This window comes from Oncorhynchus keta, chromosome 28, assembly GCF_023373465.1.
Source record: "Oncorhynchus keta strain PuntledgeMale-10-30-2019 chromosome 28, Oket_V2, whole genome shotgun sequence".
Classification (NCBI taxonomy): domain Eukaryota; kingdom Metazoa; phylum Chordata; class Actinopteri; order Salmoniformes; family Salmonidae; genus Oncorhynchus; species Oncorhynchus keta.
This window is the reverse complement of record NC_068448.1, coordinates 16,264,145-16,280,989: the sequence shown is the minus strand read 5'-3', so window position 1 is coordinate 16,280,989 and position 16,845 is coordinate 16,264,145. Positions and strand designations below refer to the sequence as shown.

The following is a 16,845-nucleotide window of genomic DNA, read 5'->3' as shown; positions in this document are numbered from 1 at the left end:
ACAAGTTGTAACTTTGTTTTTCCTCAGCTTTTTGGCTCTGACATTGGGAGAAGACTAGAGCGAGAGAGAGGTGGTTTACATACCGAGGAGTAGGACTGAGTGCTCTGCTCTAAGGAGAACTGACATCACAGGTGACTGTCTGTTCCAGATGACTCTGTTCTAGTCGACAGTTCTTTTTTATGTTCTTTGTCTTGTATGTTCCACCCATGAAAACTGACCCCCCTTGCAATAGCTTCTGGCTGGATAATATCTTTGGGGAGACCCCCTGCTTGGAAATGTACTTCTGGCTGGATAATACCTTTGGGGAGACCCCCTGCTTGGAAATGTACTTCTGGTGCATGACACATTTGTTTTCTTATGGTATAATGTTACAGATTTTTGTCTCCTTTATAAAAGCACATCACATGTCCTCAAGCATACTTTTTTTTATAGCAGGTATCCATTTTACAACCGTTTTAGAGAAAACCGGTGTTATGTGTTCCAGCCCAGAGATTACGTGATATATCTTGTTCTCTACATTTAAATTGGGAAACCGTGTGTCATTGCACTTCATGTACTCTTTGTTTTCTGTGGATGTATTATGGGGAAAGCGCAGTGGAGGTGGGAACATCATTGAAAACAAGCAGTGCTGCTGAAATAGCTATGTCTACCTTATAGTGTTCAGGGTTACCCTTTTGTTATCTGTGTATGTCACTCTCTGCTTTCTCTTCATGTCCTTTTGGCCATTGTCAGATTCTCAGTGTCCTCGCTTTAGTTCTGTGGCATTTGAATAGGAAACAAAGGGAGATACTGTGTTTAGATATTTTATTGATGGTGGTGTAAAATACAATTTGCTCTTTAGAAGTTTTCTCTTTATAGATCCTCCTGTATGTCAGTCAAATATCAGGGTTATAAGTGATCAGGCACTAAAGGGATGAGGGGTGACTGTTCCGTTCTATGCATCTCACAGGCAGACACCCATTATCTACAGTAGCTAATAAACATTGGAATCACAGTCAGGGTTCTCTTTGTCTCACAAAGCAGAGAAGTGGGAGATGAAGGAAGTATGTATAATATGATTCATAAATATCACAGACTGCAGATTGTAATAAAGCATGTCTTTTTATCCGGGGATATCGTAAATTGTTTGGGTGATGTACATTTTCCCTGAGTGTCATACTAGAATGAGGAAAATAGGGAAGCGGCAATATGGCCGTCCTCCTTGTACACAAACTCCTTTTTGTGTGCAGTGCTTCTCTATGGCTCTCTCATATCAGCCCATTTCTGTAGCAGGGAATCTCTCTCCTCCATATCACTCACTCGCTGAGTGGGGGGAAAGAGGAGGGCGGGGGAAAGAGGATGAGGGCGGGGGAAAGAGGAGGTTGGAGGATGAGAGTGTAGGAGCGGATGAGGGTGGGGGAAAGAGGAGGGTGGGGGAAAGAGGATGAGGGGGGGGGGAAAGAGGAGGTGAGGTGGAGGGATGATGAGGGTGTAGGAGCGGATGAGGGGAAAGAGGAGGATGAGGGTGGGAGGCGCGGATGAGGGTGGAGGATGAGGGTGGGAGGAGCGGATGAGGGTGTAGGAGCGGATGAGGGTGGGGGAAAGAGGGTGGAGGATGAGGGTGGGGGGAGCAGATGAGGGTTGGGGAAAGAGGGTGGGGGAAGAAGATGGGGTGGGGGATGAGGGTTGGGGAAAGGGGGTGGGGGATGAGGGTTGGGGAAAGGGGTGGGGGATGAGGGTTGGGGAAAGAGGGTGGGGATGAGGGTTGGGGAAAGGGGGTGGGGGAGGGGAAAGGGGTGGGGTGGGGAAAGAGGATGAGGGTGAGGGTGGGAATAGGATGAGGGTGGGGTAAATCAAATCAAATGTATTTATATAGCCCTTCGTACATCAGCTGATATCTCAAAGTGCTGTACAGAAACCCAGCCTAAAACCCCAAACAGCAAGCAATGCAGGTGTAGAAGCACGGTGGCTAGGAAAAACTCCCTAGAAAGGCCAAAACCTAGGAAGAAACCTAGAGGAACCAGGCTATGTGGGGTGGCCAGTCCTCTTCTGGCTGTCCCGAGATTATAACAGAACATGGCCAAGATGTTCAAATGTTCATAAATGACCAGCATGGTCGAATAATAGTATGGCAGAGCAGTTGAAACTGGAGCAGCAGCATGGCCAGGTGGACTGGCGACAGCAAGGAGTCATCATGTCAGGTAGTCCTGAGGCATGGTCCTATGGCTCAGGTCAGTTGAAACTGGAGCAGCAGCATGGCCAGGTGGACTGGGGACAGCAAGGAGTCATCATGTCCTCCGAGAGAGAAAGAAAGAGAGGAGAGAATTAGAGAACGCAAACTTAGATTCACACCAGATATAACAAACTGACCCTAGCCCCCCGACACATAAACTACTGCAGCATAAATACTGGAGGCTGAGACAGGAGGGGTCAGGAGAGACTGTGGCCCCATCCGATGATACCCCCAGACAGGGCAAACAGGAAGGATATAACCCCACCCACTTTGCCAAAGCACAGCCCCCACACCACTAGAGGGATATCTTCAACCACCAACTTACCATCCTGAGACAAGGCTGAGTATAGCCCACAAAGATCTCCGCCACGGCACAACCCAAGGGGAGGGCGCCAACCCAGACAGGATGACCACAACAGTGAATCAACCCACTCAGGTGACGCACCCTCTCCAGGGACGGCATGAGAGAGCCCCAGTAAGCCAGTGACTCAGCCCCTGTAATAGGGTTAGAGGCAGAGAATCCCAGTGGAAAGAGGGGAACCGGCCAGGCAGAAACAGCAAGGGCTGTTGAGGGTGGGGGAATAAGGTGGAGGGTGGGTGGGGAAAAGAGGATGAGGGAATGAGGGTGGGAAAAAGAGAATGAGGGTGGGAGGAAAAGGAGGAGGGGGTGGGTGGATGAGGGTGGGAGAAAGAGGGTGGGGGGGAAGAGGTAGAGGGTAGGGGAGGTGAGAGTGGGGTGGAATGGGGAAAGAGGATTGGGGTGGGGTAAGGGGGATGAGGGTGGAGGTGATGGGTGGGGGAAAGAGGATGAGGGAATGGGGGTGGGGGGAAAGAGGAGGGTGGGAGAAAAAGGATGAGGGTGAGGAGACGGTGGGGTAAGGAGGATGAGGGTGGGGTGGAAAGAGGGTGAGGGTGGGGGAAAGAGGATGGTGGAGATGATGGGTGGGGGAAAGAGGGTGGAGGTGATGGGTGAGGGAAAGAGGATGAGGGTGGAGGTGGGGATGAGGGTAGGAGAAAAGGATGAGAGTGGGGGAAAGAGGATGAGGGTGGGGGAAAAGGATGAGGGTGGGGGAGAGGGTGGGTGAAAAGGATGAGGGTGGGGGAGACGGTGGGTGAAAAGGATGAGGGTGGGGGTAAACGGATTGGGATGGAGGAGAGGATGGGTGCATGGGGATGGAGGAGAGGGTGGGTGAAAAGGATGAGGGTGGGGGTAAACGGATTGGGATGGAGGAGAGGATGGGTGCATGGGGGTGGAGGAGAGGGTGGGGGAAGGAGTGAGGGTGGAAGTGATGGGTGGGGAAAGAGCATGAGGGTGGGGGAAAGAGGGTGGAGGTGATGGAAAGAGGATGAGGATGGAGGTGATGGGTGAGGAGACGGTGGGGTAAGGAGGATGAGGGTGGGGGAGGTGAGGGTGGGTTGGAAAGAGGGTGAGGGTGGGGGAATGAGGATGATGGTGGAGATGATGGGTGGGGAAAGAGGATGAGGGTGGGGGTAAACGGATTGGGATGGAGGAGAGAGGATGGGTGCATGGGGGGGGTGGAGGAGAGGATGGGTGCATGGGTGGGGTGGAGGAGTGAGGGGTGGAGGTGATGGGTGGGGGGGAAAGAGGATGAGGGTGGGGGAAAGAGGGTGGAGGTGATGGAAAGAGGATGGGGATGGAGGTGGGAGAAAAAGGATGAGGGTGAGGGGTGGGGGAAAGAGGATTGGGGTGGGGTAAGGGGGATGAGGGTGGAGGTGATGGGTGGGGGAAAGAGGATGAGGGAATGGGGGTGGGGGAAAGAGGAGGGTGGGGAGACGGTGGGGTAAGGAGGATGAGGGTGGGGGAAAGAGGGTGGGGTGGGATTGGGGTGGGGGGGGATGAGGGGAGGAGGTGATGGGTGGGGGAAAGAGAGGTGAGGGAAAGGGGATGAGGGTGGAGGTGGGGGATGAGGGTGGGGAGAAAAAGGAGGAGAGTGGGGGAAAGAGGATGAGGGTGGAGGTGGGGATGAGGGTGGGAGGAAAAGGATGAGGGTGAGGGTGGGGGGAAAGAGGAGGGTGGAGGTGATGGGTGGGGAAAAGAGGATGAGGGTGGGGGAAAGAGGGTGGAGGTGATGGGTGAGGGAAAGAGGATGAGGGTGGGAGAAAAAGGATGAGGTTGGGGGTAAACGGATTTGGATGGAGGAGAGGATGGGTGCATGGGGGTGGAGGAGAGGGTGGGGGAAGGAGTGAGGGTGGGTGGGGAAAAGAGGATGAGGGTGGGGGAAAGAGGATGAGGATGGAGGTGGGGGGAAAGAGGAAGGTGGGAGAAAAAGGATGAGGGTGAGGAGACGGTGGGGTAAGGAGGATGAGAGTGGGGGGAAAAGGATGAGGGTGGGAGAAAGAGGATTGGGGTGGGGTAAGGGGATGAGGGAGGAGGTGATGGGTGGGGGAAAGAGGATGAGGGAATGGGGGTGGGGATGAGGGTGGGAGAAAAAGGATGAGGGGGAGGAGACAGTGGGGTAAGGAGGATGAGGGTGGGGGAAAGGATGAGGGTGGGAGAAAGAGGATTGGGGTGGGGTAAGGGGGATGAGGGAGGAGGTGATGGGTGGGGAAAGAGGATGAGGGAATGGGGGTGGGGATGAGGGTGGGAGAAAAAAGGATTGGGGTGGAGGTGGGGAGAGGGTGGGAGGAGAGAGGATGAGGGTGGGTGGGGGGAAAGGATGAGGGTGGGGTTGGAGGAGAGGTTCGAGGTTGGGGGAGCAGATGAGGGTGGGGGAAAGAGGGGGTGGGGGGGGAATGGATGAGGGCGGGTTGGGGGAAAGAGGATGAGGGTAGGGTGGGGAAAAGAGGAGGAGAGGAGGGGTGGGGTAGCAGATGAGGGTGGGTTGGGGTAAAGAGGATGAGGGTGGGGTGGGGGGAGCAGATGAGGGTGGGGGGAAAGAGGGGGTGAGGGGGGGAATGGATGAGGGGCGGGTTGGGGGAAAGAGGATGAGGGTAGGGTGGGTGAAAAGAAGGGAGGGTGGAGGAGGGGTGGGGTAGCAGATGAGGGTGGGTTGGGGTAAAGAGGATGAGGGTGGGGGGGTGGGGGGAGGCAGATGAGGGGTGGGGGATGAGGGAGGGTGGAGGGGGGGAAAGGATGAGGGTGGGAGAAAGAGGATTGGGGTGGAGGAGAGAGGATGGGTGGAGGAAAGAGGATGAGGGTGGGGAGGGGGAGCAGATGAGGGTGAGCGGGTTGGGGGAAAGAGGATGAGGGTAGGGTGGGGGAGCAGGTGAGTGTGGGCGGGGGAAAGAGGATTGGGGTGGGGTAAGGGGGATGAGGGTGGAGGTGATGGGTGGGGGAAAGAGGATGAGGGAATGGGGGTGGGGGGAAAATTATGAGGGTGGAGGAAAGAGGATGAGGGTGAGGAGAGGGTGGGGTAAGGAGGATGAGGGTGGGGGAAAGAGGATGAGGGAATGAGGGTGGGGGGGAAATTATGAGGGTGGAGGAAAGAGGATGAGGGTGGGTGGGTGGATGAAAGAGGATGAGGGTGGGGGGTGAGGGTGGGTTGAGGGTAAAGAGGATGAGGGTGGGGAAAAGAGGATGAGGGTGGGGTTGGAGGAGAGGATGAGGGTGGTGGGGGTAGCAGATGAGGGTGGGGCGGGTGGTTGGAGGAGAGGGGTGTGGGGGAAAGAGGATGAGGGTAGGATTGGGGGAAAGAGGATGGGGGTAGGGTGGGGGAGCAGATGAGGGTGATCGGGGGAAAGAGGATGAGGGTAGGGTTGGGGGGAAAGAGGATGGGGGTAGGGTGGGGGGAGCGGGGGAAAGAGGATGAGGGTAGGGCTGGGGGAAAGAGGATGAGAGTAGGTTTGGGGGAAAGAGGTTGAGGGTAGGTTTGGGGGAAAGAGGTTGAGGGTAGGGTGGGCGGGGGAAAGAGGATGAGGGTAGGTGGAGGAGAGGGTGGGGGAAAGAGGATGAGGGTGGCTTGGAGAGAGGTGGGGGAGGGTGGGGTGAGAGGATGAGGGTGTGGAAGGGAGGATGAGGGTTGGGGAGGGTGGATGAGGGTGGGGGAGGGAAGGTGGGGAAGGGAGCATGAGAGAGGATGAGGTTGGGGGATGGAGTGGTTGTGTAAGGATGAGGGTTGGAAGGGAGGAGGTGGGTGGGAAGGTTGGGTGGGAAAGGGAAGATGAGGGTGGAGGAAAGAGGGTGAGGGTGGAGGGAAGAGAGGGGGGAAGGGAGGATCAAGGTGAGGTGGAGAGAGGATGAGGGTGGGGTGAGAGGTGGGTAGAAGGGAGGATGAGGGTTGGGGAGGTGGGGGAGGGAGGGTGAGGTGAGAGGTGGGGGAAGGTGTGGTGAGGATGAGGAGAGGAGGATGAGGGTGGAGGAGAGTGGTGGGTGGGGAGTGAGGGTGGGGAAGGAAGAATGAGAGAGGTGGAGGAGAGATTGTGGGGGAGGGAGGGAGGGTGAGGATGTGGTTGGGGAAGGGAGAATGAGAGAGGATGAGGACAGAGGGTGAGGGTGGAGGAGAGAGGATGAGGGTGGGGTGAGGTGGGTGGAAGGGAGGGAGGATGGGGGTTGGGAAGGTGGGGAAGGGAGGATGAGAGTGGAGGAGAGCGGTGGGTGGGGAGTGAGGGTGGGGTGAGAGGGTGGGGAAGGAAGAATGAGAGAGGATGAGGGTGGAGGACAGAGGGTGAGGGTGGAGGAGAGAGGTGAGGGGTGCGGTGAGGGGGTTGGGGCAAGGGAGGATGAGGGTGGGGTGATAGGTGAGGGAAGGGATGATGAGGGTGAGGGGATGAGGGTGGAGGAGAGAGGAGGGAGGGTTGGGTGAGGGGATGAGGGTGGGGAGGGAGGGTGGAGGAAAGAGGTGGGGGAGGGGGATGAGGGTGGAGGATGGAGGAGAGATGTGGGGAAGGGAGGATCAATGTGAGGTGTAGGAGAGAGCATGAGGGTGGGGGTAGGGGGGATGAGGGTTGGGGAGGTGGGGTGAGAGGTGGGGGAAGGAGGATGAAGGTGGGGTGAGAGGATGAGGGTTGGGAAGGTGAGGGAGGGATGGTTGAGAGTGGGGAAGGGAGAATGAGAGGGGTGTGGACGGGAGGATCTGGGGAAGGGAGGATGAGACGGGAAGAGGGTGGGGAAGGGAGGATGAGGGTGGGGTGAGAAGTGAGGAAGGGATTATGAGGTTGGGGTGAGAAGTTGAGGAGCGAGGAGGGAGGGTTGGGTGAGAGGATGAGGGTGGGGTGAGAGAATGAGGGTGGGGAGGGAGGATGAGGGTGGAGGAAAGAGGTGGGGGAGGGGGATGAGGGTGGGGAAGGGAGGAGGATGGAGGAGAGAGGTGGGGAAGGGAGGATAAGGGTGAGCTGGAGGAGAGAAGATGAAGGTTGGGGAGGTGGGGAGGGAGGATGAGGGTGAGAGGATGAGGGCGAGCAAGGGAGGATGAGGGTGGAGATGAGAGGTTGGGAAAGGAGGATCAGGGTGAGCTGGAGGAGAGAAGATGAAGGTTGGGGGGGTGGGGGAGGGAGGATGAGGGTGGGGAAGGGAGGATGAGAAAGGATGAGGGTTGGGGAGGTGGGGGAGGGAGGGTGGGGAACGGAGGATGAGGGTGGGGTGAGAGGTGGGGGAAGGGATAATGAGGGTGGGGTGAGAGGTTGAGGGTGGAGGAGAGAGGAGGGAGGGGAGGGTTGGGTGAGAGGATGAGGGTGGGTGAGAGAATGAAGGTGGGAAGGGAGGATGAGGGTGGAGGAAAGAAGTGGGGGAGGGGAGAGGATGAGGGTGGGGAAGGGGAAGGGAGGATATGGGTGGAGGAGAGAGGTGGGAAAGGGAGGATCAGGGTGAGGTGGAGGTGGAGCAGAGAAGATGAGGGTTGGGGAGAGAGGATGAGGGTGGACGAGAGAGGTGTGGAAGGGAGGATCAGGAGGAGGTGGGGAAGGGAGGATGAGAGAGAGGATCTAGAATGGACTCATCACAACAGCATGTTTGTTGTACAATGGACTCATCCTGACATTATGTTCTAGAATGGAATCATTCCGACAGTATGTTTGTGTTTGTTACCTACTGTATGGTTTACTTTAAGTGACCTGTCTAGCACTGTCTGTTTAGGTCTCGTTGGAGGGGATGATTTCAGTACCGTCCCTCTACTTACAGCTGTCCCTGAACCCTAACACTACCATATGTTCTGCTCCTATAGGCTAAAGACATGACATCATTTTCTGGAATTTTCCAAGCTGTTTAAAGGCACAGTCAACTTAGTGTATGTAAACTTCTGACCCACTGGAATTGTGATACAGTAATTTATAAGTGAAATAATCTGTCTGTAAACAATTGTTGGAAAAATTACTTGTCATGCACAAAGTAGATATCCTACCCGACTTGCCAAAACTATAGTTTGCTAACAAGAAATTTGTGGAGTTTTTGAAAAACGAGTTTTAATGACTCCAACCCAAGTGTATGTAAGCTTCCAACTTCAACTGTAGATTATTGCCCTGAGATGAGGCTGTTATGTCTCCTATGATCTAGCTGATAGATGCCATAGGAGTCTACAGCCATGTCCCAAGGCAAGGGTAGACTTATGCTTGTGGTTACGTAGTGCATTGTGGTTTTGTGAGTAAAGTGAGACGATTGTAACATTAGGAACCGCCTTCTTGTGTTCATGATGAGAACCATGTCTGATGAGACAGAACCGAGGATGTGTGATAACCTGGAGGAAGAGGAGGGAGACGTTGAGGACTACCTGGAGGAAGAGGAGGGAGACATTGAGGACTACCTGGAGGAAGAGGAGAACAACGGAGAACTGATGGACCGACTCAGAGAGCTGGAGGTGAGCCAACCACCATCACAATTAAATGAATTACAAGACATCTCAAATTATATCATGTTTTAAATATTATATAATTTTACCACATTCATTGCTTTTATTTTTGTAGAAGAGGAGGAAGTGAAGCGCTACTAAGGTTCACAATAGTACATATTGGTAGACAGAAGGGGCTCTTTGGTAAAAGGGGTGAATTGGTCATCAAAAGAAAGGAGGACCAAGGCACTCTTCATATAATTAATTAAAATGCCTTTATTTGTATCTCATGTTCAATAGAAACAAAGTTTTAAAAATCTGACGCATTTTGGCTGCATGGCCTTCGTCAGGGAGTACAAAGAAACAATACAATGTCCTCTTTTGAACAGCTTCTCCAAATAGCCCTAATTTGAAGAACCACTCCCTCTTTTGTTTTAACATATGAAAAATATATTAACATTTAGGAATAATCTTTTGTCTTCCTGTTGACAGGCAGAAAACTCAGCTCTTTTGTTGGCCAATGAGAATCAAAGAGAAGCATATGAGAGATGTCTGGATGAGGTGGCCAACCATGTGGTCCAAGCCCTCCTCAACCAAAAGGTAATTTGCAACAAACAACCCACCATTGACAAAACACAAGCAGTTAAGGCATGGGTTGTCATCGTGGTTAACTTATAGTTGTGCTACACATTGTGTGTGTGTGTTCTGTGTGTCTTTGCAGGATCTGCGAGAGGAATGCATCAAGCTGAAGATGCATGTGTTTGACCTGGAGAGACAGAACAGAGTGTTGTGTGAGCTCTTCCAACAGAAGCTACCCAACCAGTCAAGCTCTCAGGACCAGGTATGAAGTAACGTCACAATATGCCCTGAGACATGGCCGCCGACTCCTATGGCATTGGAGGCTCTACATCTGCTGAGTATTTGAAATGAATCTCTCAGCTGTTATACCTCTTGCTTCATGTTGTTGTAATGTATAGATTCCTATAACAATGCTGTGCTTAAAGTGGTGTACATGATTGCATTGAATCTCATGTTACAGGTGCAGCCAGGATCCCTCCCAGTATACAATACACAGCTGCTGCACAATGTCTCTGACAAGCAGGTGGGGTCACAGTCACAGAGCGACGCACAAGCCAAGGTGTGGACAGAGCAGTGTTAGCACTTCACCCTAAGACATGGCTGTAGTCTCCAGCATTCCTCCAACATTAGCTGTCATGACATATTCAGTGGGTTCCAAGGTTTCTCAGATGAAATGGCATTTTCTTTCTATTTCACTGTTGTATTCAAGAGACCTTGATGTTCTAATCTCTGTTTAACAATGAGGCTGCAGTCTTGGAAGTGTTGAATTAAGTGATTTCAATCTTGTTTATTACCTTGTATTTAACCAGTAAGGTTATTGAGAACACACTCACTTCTATAATAACAACCTGACAATCTTTCTCTCCACAGGGAAATGGGTTTCACCGCACACTGCCACAGGCCCCAGCAACTCCCCCCAGAGGCCCAGCCGCATCCATGGATGCCCTGTCCCCATTCTTCAAGAAGAAAGCACACATTCTGGAGGTCCTTCGAAAGATGGAGGAGACAGACCCCCTCAAGTTCCACCCCTCTGCAGGCAGCATCACCTTCTGTGACTACAGTCAGGTCCTGATGTCCACAGAGGCTGTCCTGGCTGCTGGAGACCTGTGTAAGAAGCACCAGACACTCTGCTCCTGCTCAGACTCCGACATGCAACAACAGCAGCACATGAATGGTGAAGGGCAGTTATGTCCTACGCACCTCAAAAAGAGCACAGACAGTCCAGTCAAATGTAACTATGTTTGTGGTAGTACTGCAAAGCTCAACCTGACCCCGAACAATGTCAAAGGCACATCCACCACAGCTGCTATCAGTGAATGCCACATCAAGAGCACATCAGTGGAGAAACAACAGACAATGAATGACCACCAGCAACCAGCAGGTCCTAACTCTTACTTGTCAATCACAGTTGTAGATCAGACTAGCCCAGCCAATCAGGGCCCAGAGGCTGGATTAAAGACTGGGCAGGTCCAGGACACAGAGAAGGAGAGCTGTCTTAAAGGGAAGTCTGATGAAGATGGTAGTTTGTTTACCTCCCAGCTGCCTGTCCCTGGTGTGAAGGACAACCCTAAGCTAGCATACTGTGAGCTGGAAACCAATGGGTTTATCTTCTCTTCCAATGACAGTGATAACGTGTTGAGTGATGTAGTTATTCCAGAGAAAGACGGTAGCCCAGCAGAGGAGGGGGATTTCTCTGGGAGAGCCAATGTGGCCCTCAGCCCCATCCCTTCATCATGTCTCAGCGACGTCAAAGCCGCTGCCATCAATTCCCCGTCCAGGGTCCTCAAGTTCCTAAAGATCCCTACAATGGCAGAGAGGACCCAGGCAGGGGCCAGCCCTGTCCGTCTGAGCCCCCAGCTCACCCGCACGTCGAAGATCCCCTGTCGCACTAACAACTATGAGGTGTACCACTCCCCTGTCCCCTCACGCAGAGCCGCTACCACAGAAAGGGCCAGGCAGCCTCCTCCTCCACCCGCCAGGTCCGAGTCCTACCCAGCCACTACGCACTCAGCCTCAGCCCCCACCTCCCCGCCTCAGCCTGAGGACACCTGCTCCCCTCCAGCCAAGGAGCTTTGCTACAGGAGCCTCTTAGCCCCCAAGACCAACAATGGTGTCCCCGATCCACTGGCCCCTGGCACTTCTCACACACCCAGGGCCTCTTCGCAGAAGGTCCCATACTATGAGAACATGTTGGAACTTTCCACCTCGGCTCAGGTAGAAGAATCCAAGGTCCCAGAGAACGTAAACATATCATCTTTCTCTCATACCATAACAGAAAGTGACAGGAAGCAAAATAATTCACTAATACATAAAGACAATGTCCTGTTTCTCCAGCAGCAGCATTTGTCCCCTGCTTCGGACTCCTCATCCTCTTCCTCGTCCTCCTCATCTTCGTCCGATCAGGATGGCAACACAGAGAGCCCAGTCTGGCACGGCCACCACAGTCTGCCCAACCCCTCTGCCCTCAGAACAGCTCAGTCTCAGAGCAGCCCAGATCACTATGCCAGCATGAAAGACAGAGGATCACAGGACCAGGATACTAGAGAGGCCACAATACAGAACTCTGATCTCTCCCAGTCCCAGCCTCCAGTTCTCCCAGCCAAGAGACATGATCCCTCGTCCATTCCCAAGAGGCCTTCTGGGGTAGCAGGGTCAGGGAGTCAGCCAGCCGAGTCTAGTCACACATTCAAATACAGGCTGGCTGCACTTGGCAAGCTGAGGAGCTCAGAGGACTTACAAATCAATGTGCTCCTGCCAGTAGACAAGCCAGAGCCTCAGAGTGAGGAGAGTATAGTCTATTTTAACGATGACAGGAATAAGACAGAGGATAGCCCTGTGGATGGTAATTTAGAGGAGCAGAGACACTCGGAATATACAGACTCTCTGGACGATAAGCTTAAAGGTATTCCTGGTAGCGTTGCTTTGAATTTCCCAGGTGGCTGTCAGTCCTATGATCCTGCAGCTAAGTCTCTCTTTGGCTCTTCAGTCGCCAAGGCGGAGCTGGAGATGCTCTCATCCAGAGTGGGTGTGGCTAAGACGGACAGCCCCAAAGGTAAACTGGGCCTCCCGTCTCCAAACACTGACACTCCCATAGTTTTACGCAACAACATGAAATGCCCAGCTTCTCTGAACCTGTCTTACCATGGTAAACAACCTGCACCCAGCATCCCTTACAGCAGCAGCAGCCCCAGCAAGGTCCCTCCTAAGTCCCCGTCTAAACCGTGCCAGGGCCTGGCTCCCTCAGCTGGAACTGGGAAGCCCACCCTGGAGGCCCCAGCCCTGGTCCCCCGGTACTCCTTCAAGTCGGAGGACAGGAGCAAACTCAACGCAAACAAGAGAAACACCACAGTGTACAGTGACAGCCTTCCTCCCCCGCTCCCAATGCCAGAACCGCAGCAGCAGGAAGAGGAGAAGAGACACCTTCTCCCTATTGTCTCCAGCCCCACACTTGGCCCCACGTCAGCCATTGAGGAGAAGGTGATGAAGGGTATCGAGGAGAACATGCTGAAGCTGGCAGAACAGGACAGAGGACAGGTATAAATGTTTGTTTTTTCTGTGATATATTTTTTTATGCATTATTTATTAGTGACATATCTCATTTTTTCTTGGAGCTGGAATTTGTTTTTTAATATAAAGTATTTCAGTGTTTACTGTCAGCAATTTGATAAATAAAGACTTTGAACAGGTTACTGAGGTCAAACTGAAGGCCTCAAACGGGATCGCCAGCTGGTTTGGCCTGAAGAAGAGCAAACTCCCAGCTCTCAGCCGCAAACCAGACATACCACCTAAGGTGAAAGACGAGAAGAAAGGTGGAGAGTGGAGGCTGAATATCCCTTCCAAAATGGCGGGGTCTAAGTCTAAAGGAGAGGGGGTGGGGGTGGAGAGCCTAAATATCTCGATGCTGATGGAGAAGGCGGAGGGTCTGAGGAGAGCTCTGGAGGAGGAGAGGGCCTACGTGAATGGGGTTGGGGGGGTCGGGATGGACCGGTCTGGAAGGGGCCACTCCTGTGAGGTGGTGATGGACCAATCACAGGGCCAGCTGGCTGTGATGTGCAGGGGAGCGCGCTCAGACAACTTCATGCAGCAGCTACTGAACAGGTGAGGAATAGATTTAAGCTCTGGGAATATATGTTTAGTCAGTTAGGATTGTTTTGTATTGCTTTTGTTTGAAGTAAAACAACTTAAGTTGATATCTTTTTAATTAACTATCGACCAAGCTCTATCTGAAGGGAGGGGCTGTTCCTCTTTTGTTCTCTATTGCTCCTCTATTGTGCTTCAAGCAAGGGGGAGGCCGATGACATCAGAGGGCATCATCAGACTAACTCCTTGAATAACTTACTCTATGAAGTTTGCTGTTTTTTTATCGCTGGATCTAAAATGTGAATTTTGTGCAAAGATAAAGTCAAATGTTTGTTGCCTTTCCTCTGTTGAACAACATATGACCTCTATGTTGTGTCTGTGTGACTACAGGGTGGATGGGAAGGACTTCAGTGGCTTCAGTGTGGCTCAGAGACGCCTCTCCTTTGACTGTAAAACCTCGAGACCGTTCAGCAGACACACCACCAGCGGGGAGGACATGCAGAAGGTAAACTACAGATTAATGCGATTTAATAGTTTTCTTTATTCTGTGTGTGAATGGAGAAGGTGAGTATTTCCACTTTATTCTGTGTGTGAATGGAGAAGGTAAGTATTTCCACTTTATTCTGTGTGTGAATGGAGAAGGTAAGTATTTCCACTTTATTCTGTGTGTGAATGGAGAAGGTGAGTATTTCCACTTTATTCTGTGTGTGAATGGAGAAGGTGAGTATTTAAACTTTATTCTGTGTGTGAATGGAGAAGGTGAGTATTTCCACTTTATTCTGTGTGTGAATGGAGAAGGTGAGTATTTCCACTTTATTCTGTGTGTGAATGGAGAAGGTGAGTATTTCCACTTTATTCTGTGTGTGAATGGAGAAGGTGAGTATTTCCACTTTATTCTGTGTGTGAATGGAGAAGGTGAGTATTTCCACTTTATTCTGTGTGTGAATGGAGAAGGTAAGTATTTCCACTTTATTCTGTGTGTGAATGGAGAAGGTGAGTATTTCCACTTTATTCTGTGTGTGAATGGAGAAGGTGAGTATTTAAACTTTATTCTGTGTGTGAATGGAGAAGGTGAGTATTTCCACTTTATTCTGTGTGTGAATGGAGAAGGTGAGTATTTAAACTTTATTCTGTGTGTGAATGGAGAAGGTGAGTATTTAAACTTTATTCTGTGTGTGAATGGAGAAGGTGAGTATTTCCACTTTATTCTGTGTGTGAATGGAGAAGGTGAGTATTTCCACTTTATTCTGTGTGAATGGAGAAGGTGAGTATTTCCACTTTATTCTGTGTGTGAAGGGAGAAGGTGAGTATTTCCACTTTATTCTGTGTGTGAAGGGAGAAGGTGGGTATTTCCACTTTATTCTGTGTGTGAATGGAGAAGGTGAGTATTTCCACTTTATTCTGTGTGTGAATGGAGAAGGTGAGTATTTCCACTTTATTCTGTGTGTGAATGGAGAAGGTGAGTATTTAAACTTTATTCTGTGTGTGAATGGAGAAGGTGAGTATTTCCACTTTATTCTGTGTGTGAATGGAGAAGGTGAGTATTTAAACTTTATTCTGTGTGTGAATGGAGAAGGTGAGTATTTAAACTTTATTCTGTGTGTGAATGGAGAAGGTGAGTATTTCCACTTTATTCTGTGTGTGAATGGAGAAGGTGAGTATTTAAACTTTATTCTGTGTGTGAATGGAGAAGGTGAGTATTTCCACTTTATTCTGTGTGTGAATGGAGAAGGTGAGTATTTCCACTTTATTCTGTGTGTGAATGGAGAAGGTGAGTATTTAAACTTTATTCTGTGTGTGAATGGAGAAGGTGAGTATTTCTTTATTCTGTGTGAATGGAGAAGGTGAGTATTTACACTTTATTCTGTGTGTGAATGGAGAAGGTGAGTATTTAAACTTTATTCTGTGTGTGAATGGAGAAGGTGAGTATTTAAACTTTATTCTGTGTGTGAATGGAGAAGGTGAGTATTTCCACTTTATTCTGTGTGTGAATGGAGAAGGTTAGTATTTCCACTTTATTCTGTGTGTGAAGGGAGAAGGTGAGTATTTCCACTTTATTCTGTATGTGTAAATGTGCGTTTTGAGATAAAATGTTTTACTTACTCAGGGTTCAGAACATCTGATCAGCAACGTCCCCTCAGATGACAATTTAGCTGACCCAGTTCACTCTCATCACTTCGCAGGTAAGAAAACTGATCAGATTTATCATTTTTCATGGAGGCATTGAGTATCTCAGATTGTGTTAATCCTTACTAAATCTAATCAATAATCAAATTAGAGAAGGTTTTAAATTGAATCAGTCTGATTGTCCATGTTCTCTCTCTCCTAGCTTCTGGTGCCTCCACCTACACCCTGGACAGTGGCATTGGCACCTTCCCTCTGCCTAACTACTGTAGTGGTACGCCTGGGAGAAGCCTGTCTAAGGTGAGGGGGGCTGGAGCTGAGCATGGCTCCTCTGGTTCTCCTGGCCGGGCAGGGAGGAGGGCTAGGACCCTGGACAGAGAGCCCTCATCCATGGAGCAGTGCTATCAATCTCACAGAGACATGACTGCCCCGGTAATGTACGGGTCTGTACTGGAGGGGAAAGGCATGCCCAGGCAAACAGCTGGGGTCATTCATGAAGGTACAATACTGAGAAATACTGCATACATAAGTTCATAATATCAACTACTGTACATCACAATTCTCTAAATCAAACATATACCCGTAATACGTATAGCAATCTGATGATTTGGTATAATGAAGAAAAACTGGAGCTTTTATACAACCAAATCTCTACTTTTGATGTAAATGGCATGTTTTAGAAGGGCCCAAAACCGTTTTTTTATCTGACTTTTTGAGAAACGTACTCCAAACAGCGATTCACTTTCCTCATCCTCGTTGTGCAGTACGGGGGCTCTGAAAAAAAAACAAATACATCCTTTAAGAAACTGAAGAGCTCTCATTATAGTGATGCAGGTCTTTAGACGTTGTACACATCAAATTGTGTTATTCTGAATTTTATCCTCAACGTTATATTCCATTTTGTTGTGACTCGAGCAATACCTCTCTGTCCATTCTAGCAGCAGGCTACACAAAGAATTAAAAATAAAAAGGAAAACCCTGCACACTGCTGTTCATGCTCCCAGGTGATATTGTTCTGTTTCGACCCTTAGGTCTTCATCAGGCATCCATATCCCATGTGGAAGGTCCTATATATAGGGGCAGTGCTGAGTGACATCACTTCCTGAAACAGGAGGTAAAAATATATCATAT

General features: G+C 50.7%; 1 protein-coding gene across 50 annotated transcripts in view; it reads left to right on the top strand.

The window, feature by feature from the left end:
* Positions 1-16,845, top strand: part of LOC118360705 (nck-associated protein 5-like) — a 31,455-nt gene that overhangs the window by 12,446 nt on the left and 2,164 nt on the right. The window contains exons 2-16 of one of the 50 annotated variants that reach the window (XM_052485003.1): positions 28-131; positions 8,802-8,961; positions 9,424-9,531; positions 9,653-9,772; positions 9,971-10,069; positions 10,381-13,044; positions 13,196-13,608; positions 13,981-14,232; positions 14,272-14,817; positions 14,855-15,010; positions 15,167-15,205; positions 15,245-15,400; positions 15,474-15,773; positions 15,920-16,213; positions 16,746-16,828. In XM_052485003.1, the coding sequence (XP_052340963.1) occupies positions 8,806-8,961; positions 9,424-9,531; positions 9,653-9,772; positions 9,971-10,069; positions 10,381-13,044; positions 13,196-13,608; positions 13,981-14,158 (3,738 nt within the window). In that variant the 5' untranslated portion in view covers positions 28-131; positions 8,802-8,805 and the 3' untranslated portion in view covers positions 14,159-14,232; positions 14,272-14,817; positions 14,855-15,010; ... (3 more) ...; positions 15,920-16,213; positions 16,746-16,828. Of the gene's footprint in view, positions 1-27; positions 132-8,801; positions 8,962-9,423; positions 9,532-9,652; positions 9,773-9,970; positions 10,070-10,380; positions 13,045-13,195; positions 13,609-13,980; positions 14,233-14,271; positions 15,401-15,473; positions 15,774-15,919; positions 16,214-16,745; positions 16,829-16,845 lie in introns of all 50 variants that reach the window. The other 49 variants (XM_052485001.1, XM_052484994.1, XM_052484990.1 and 46 more) reach the window with 49 other exon arrangements.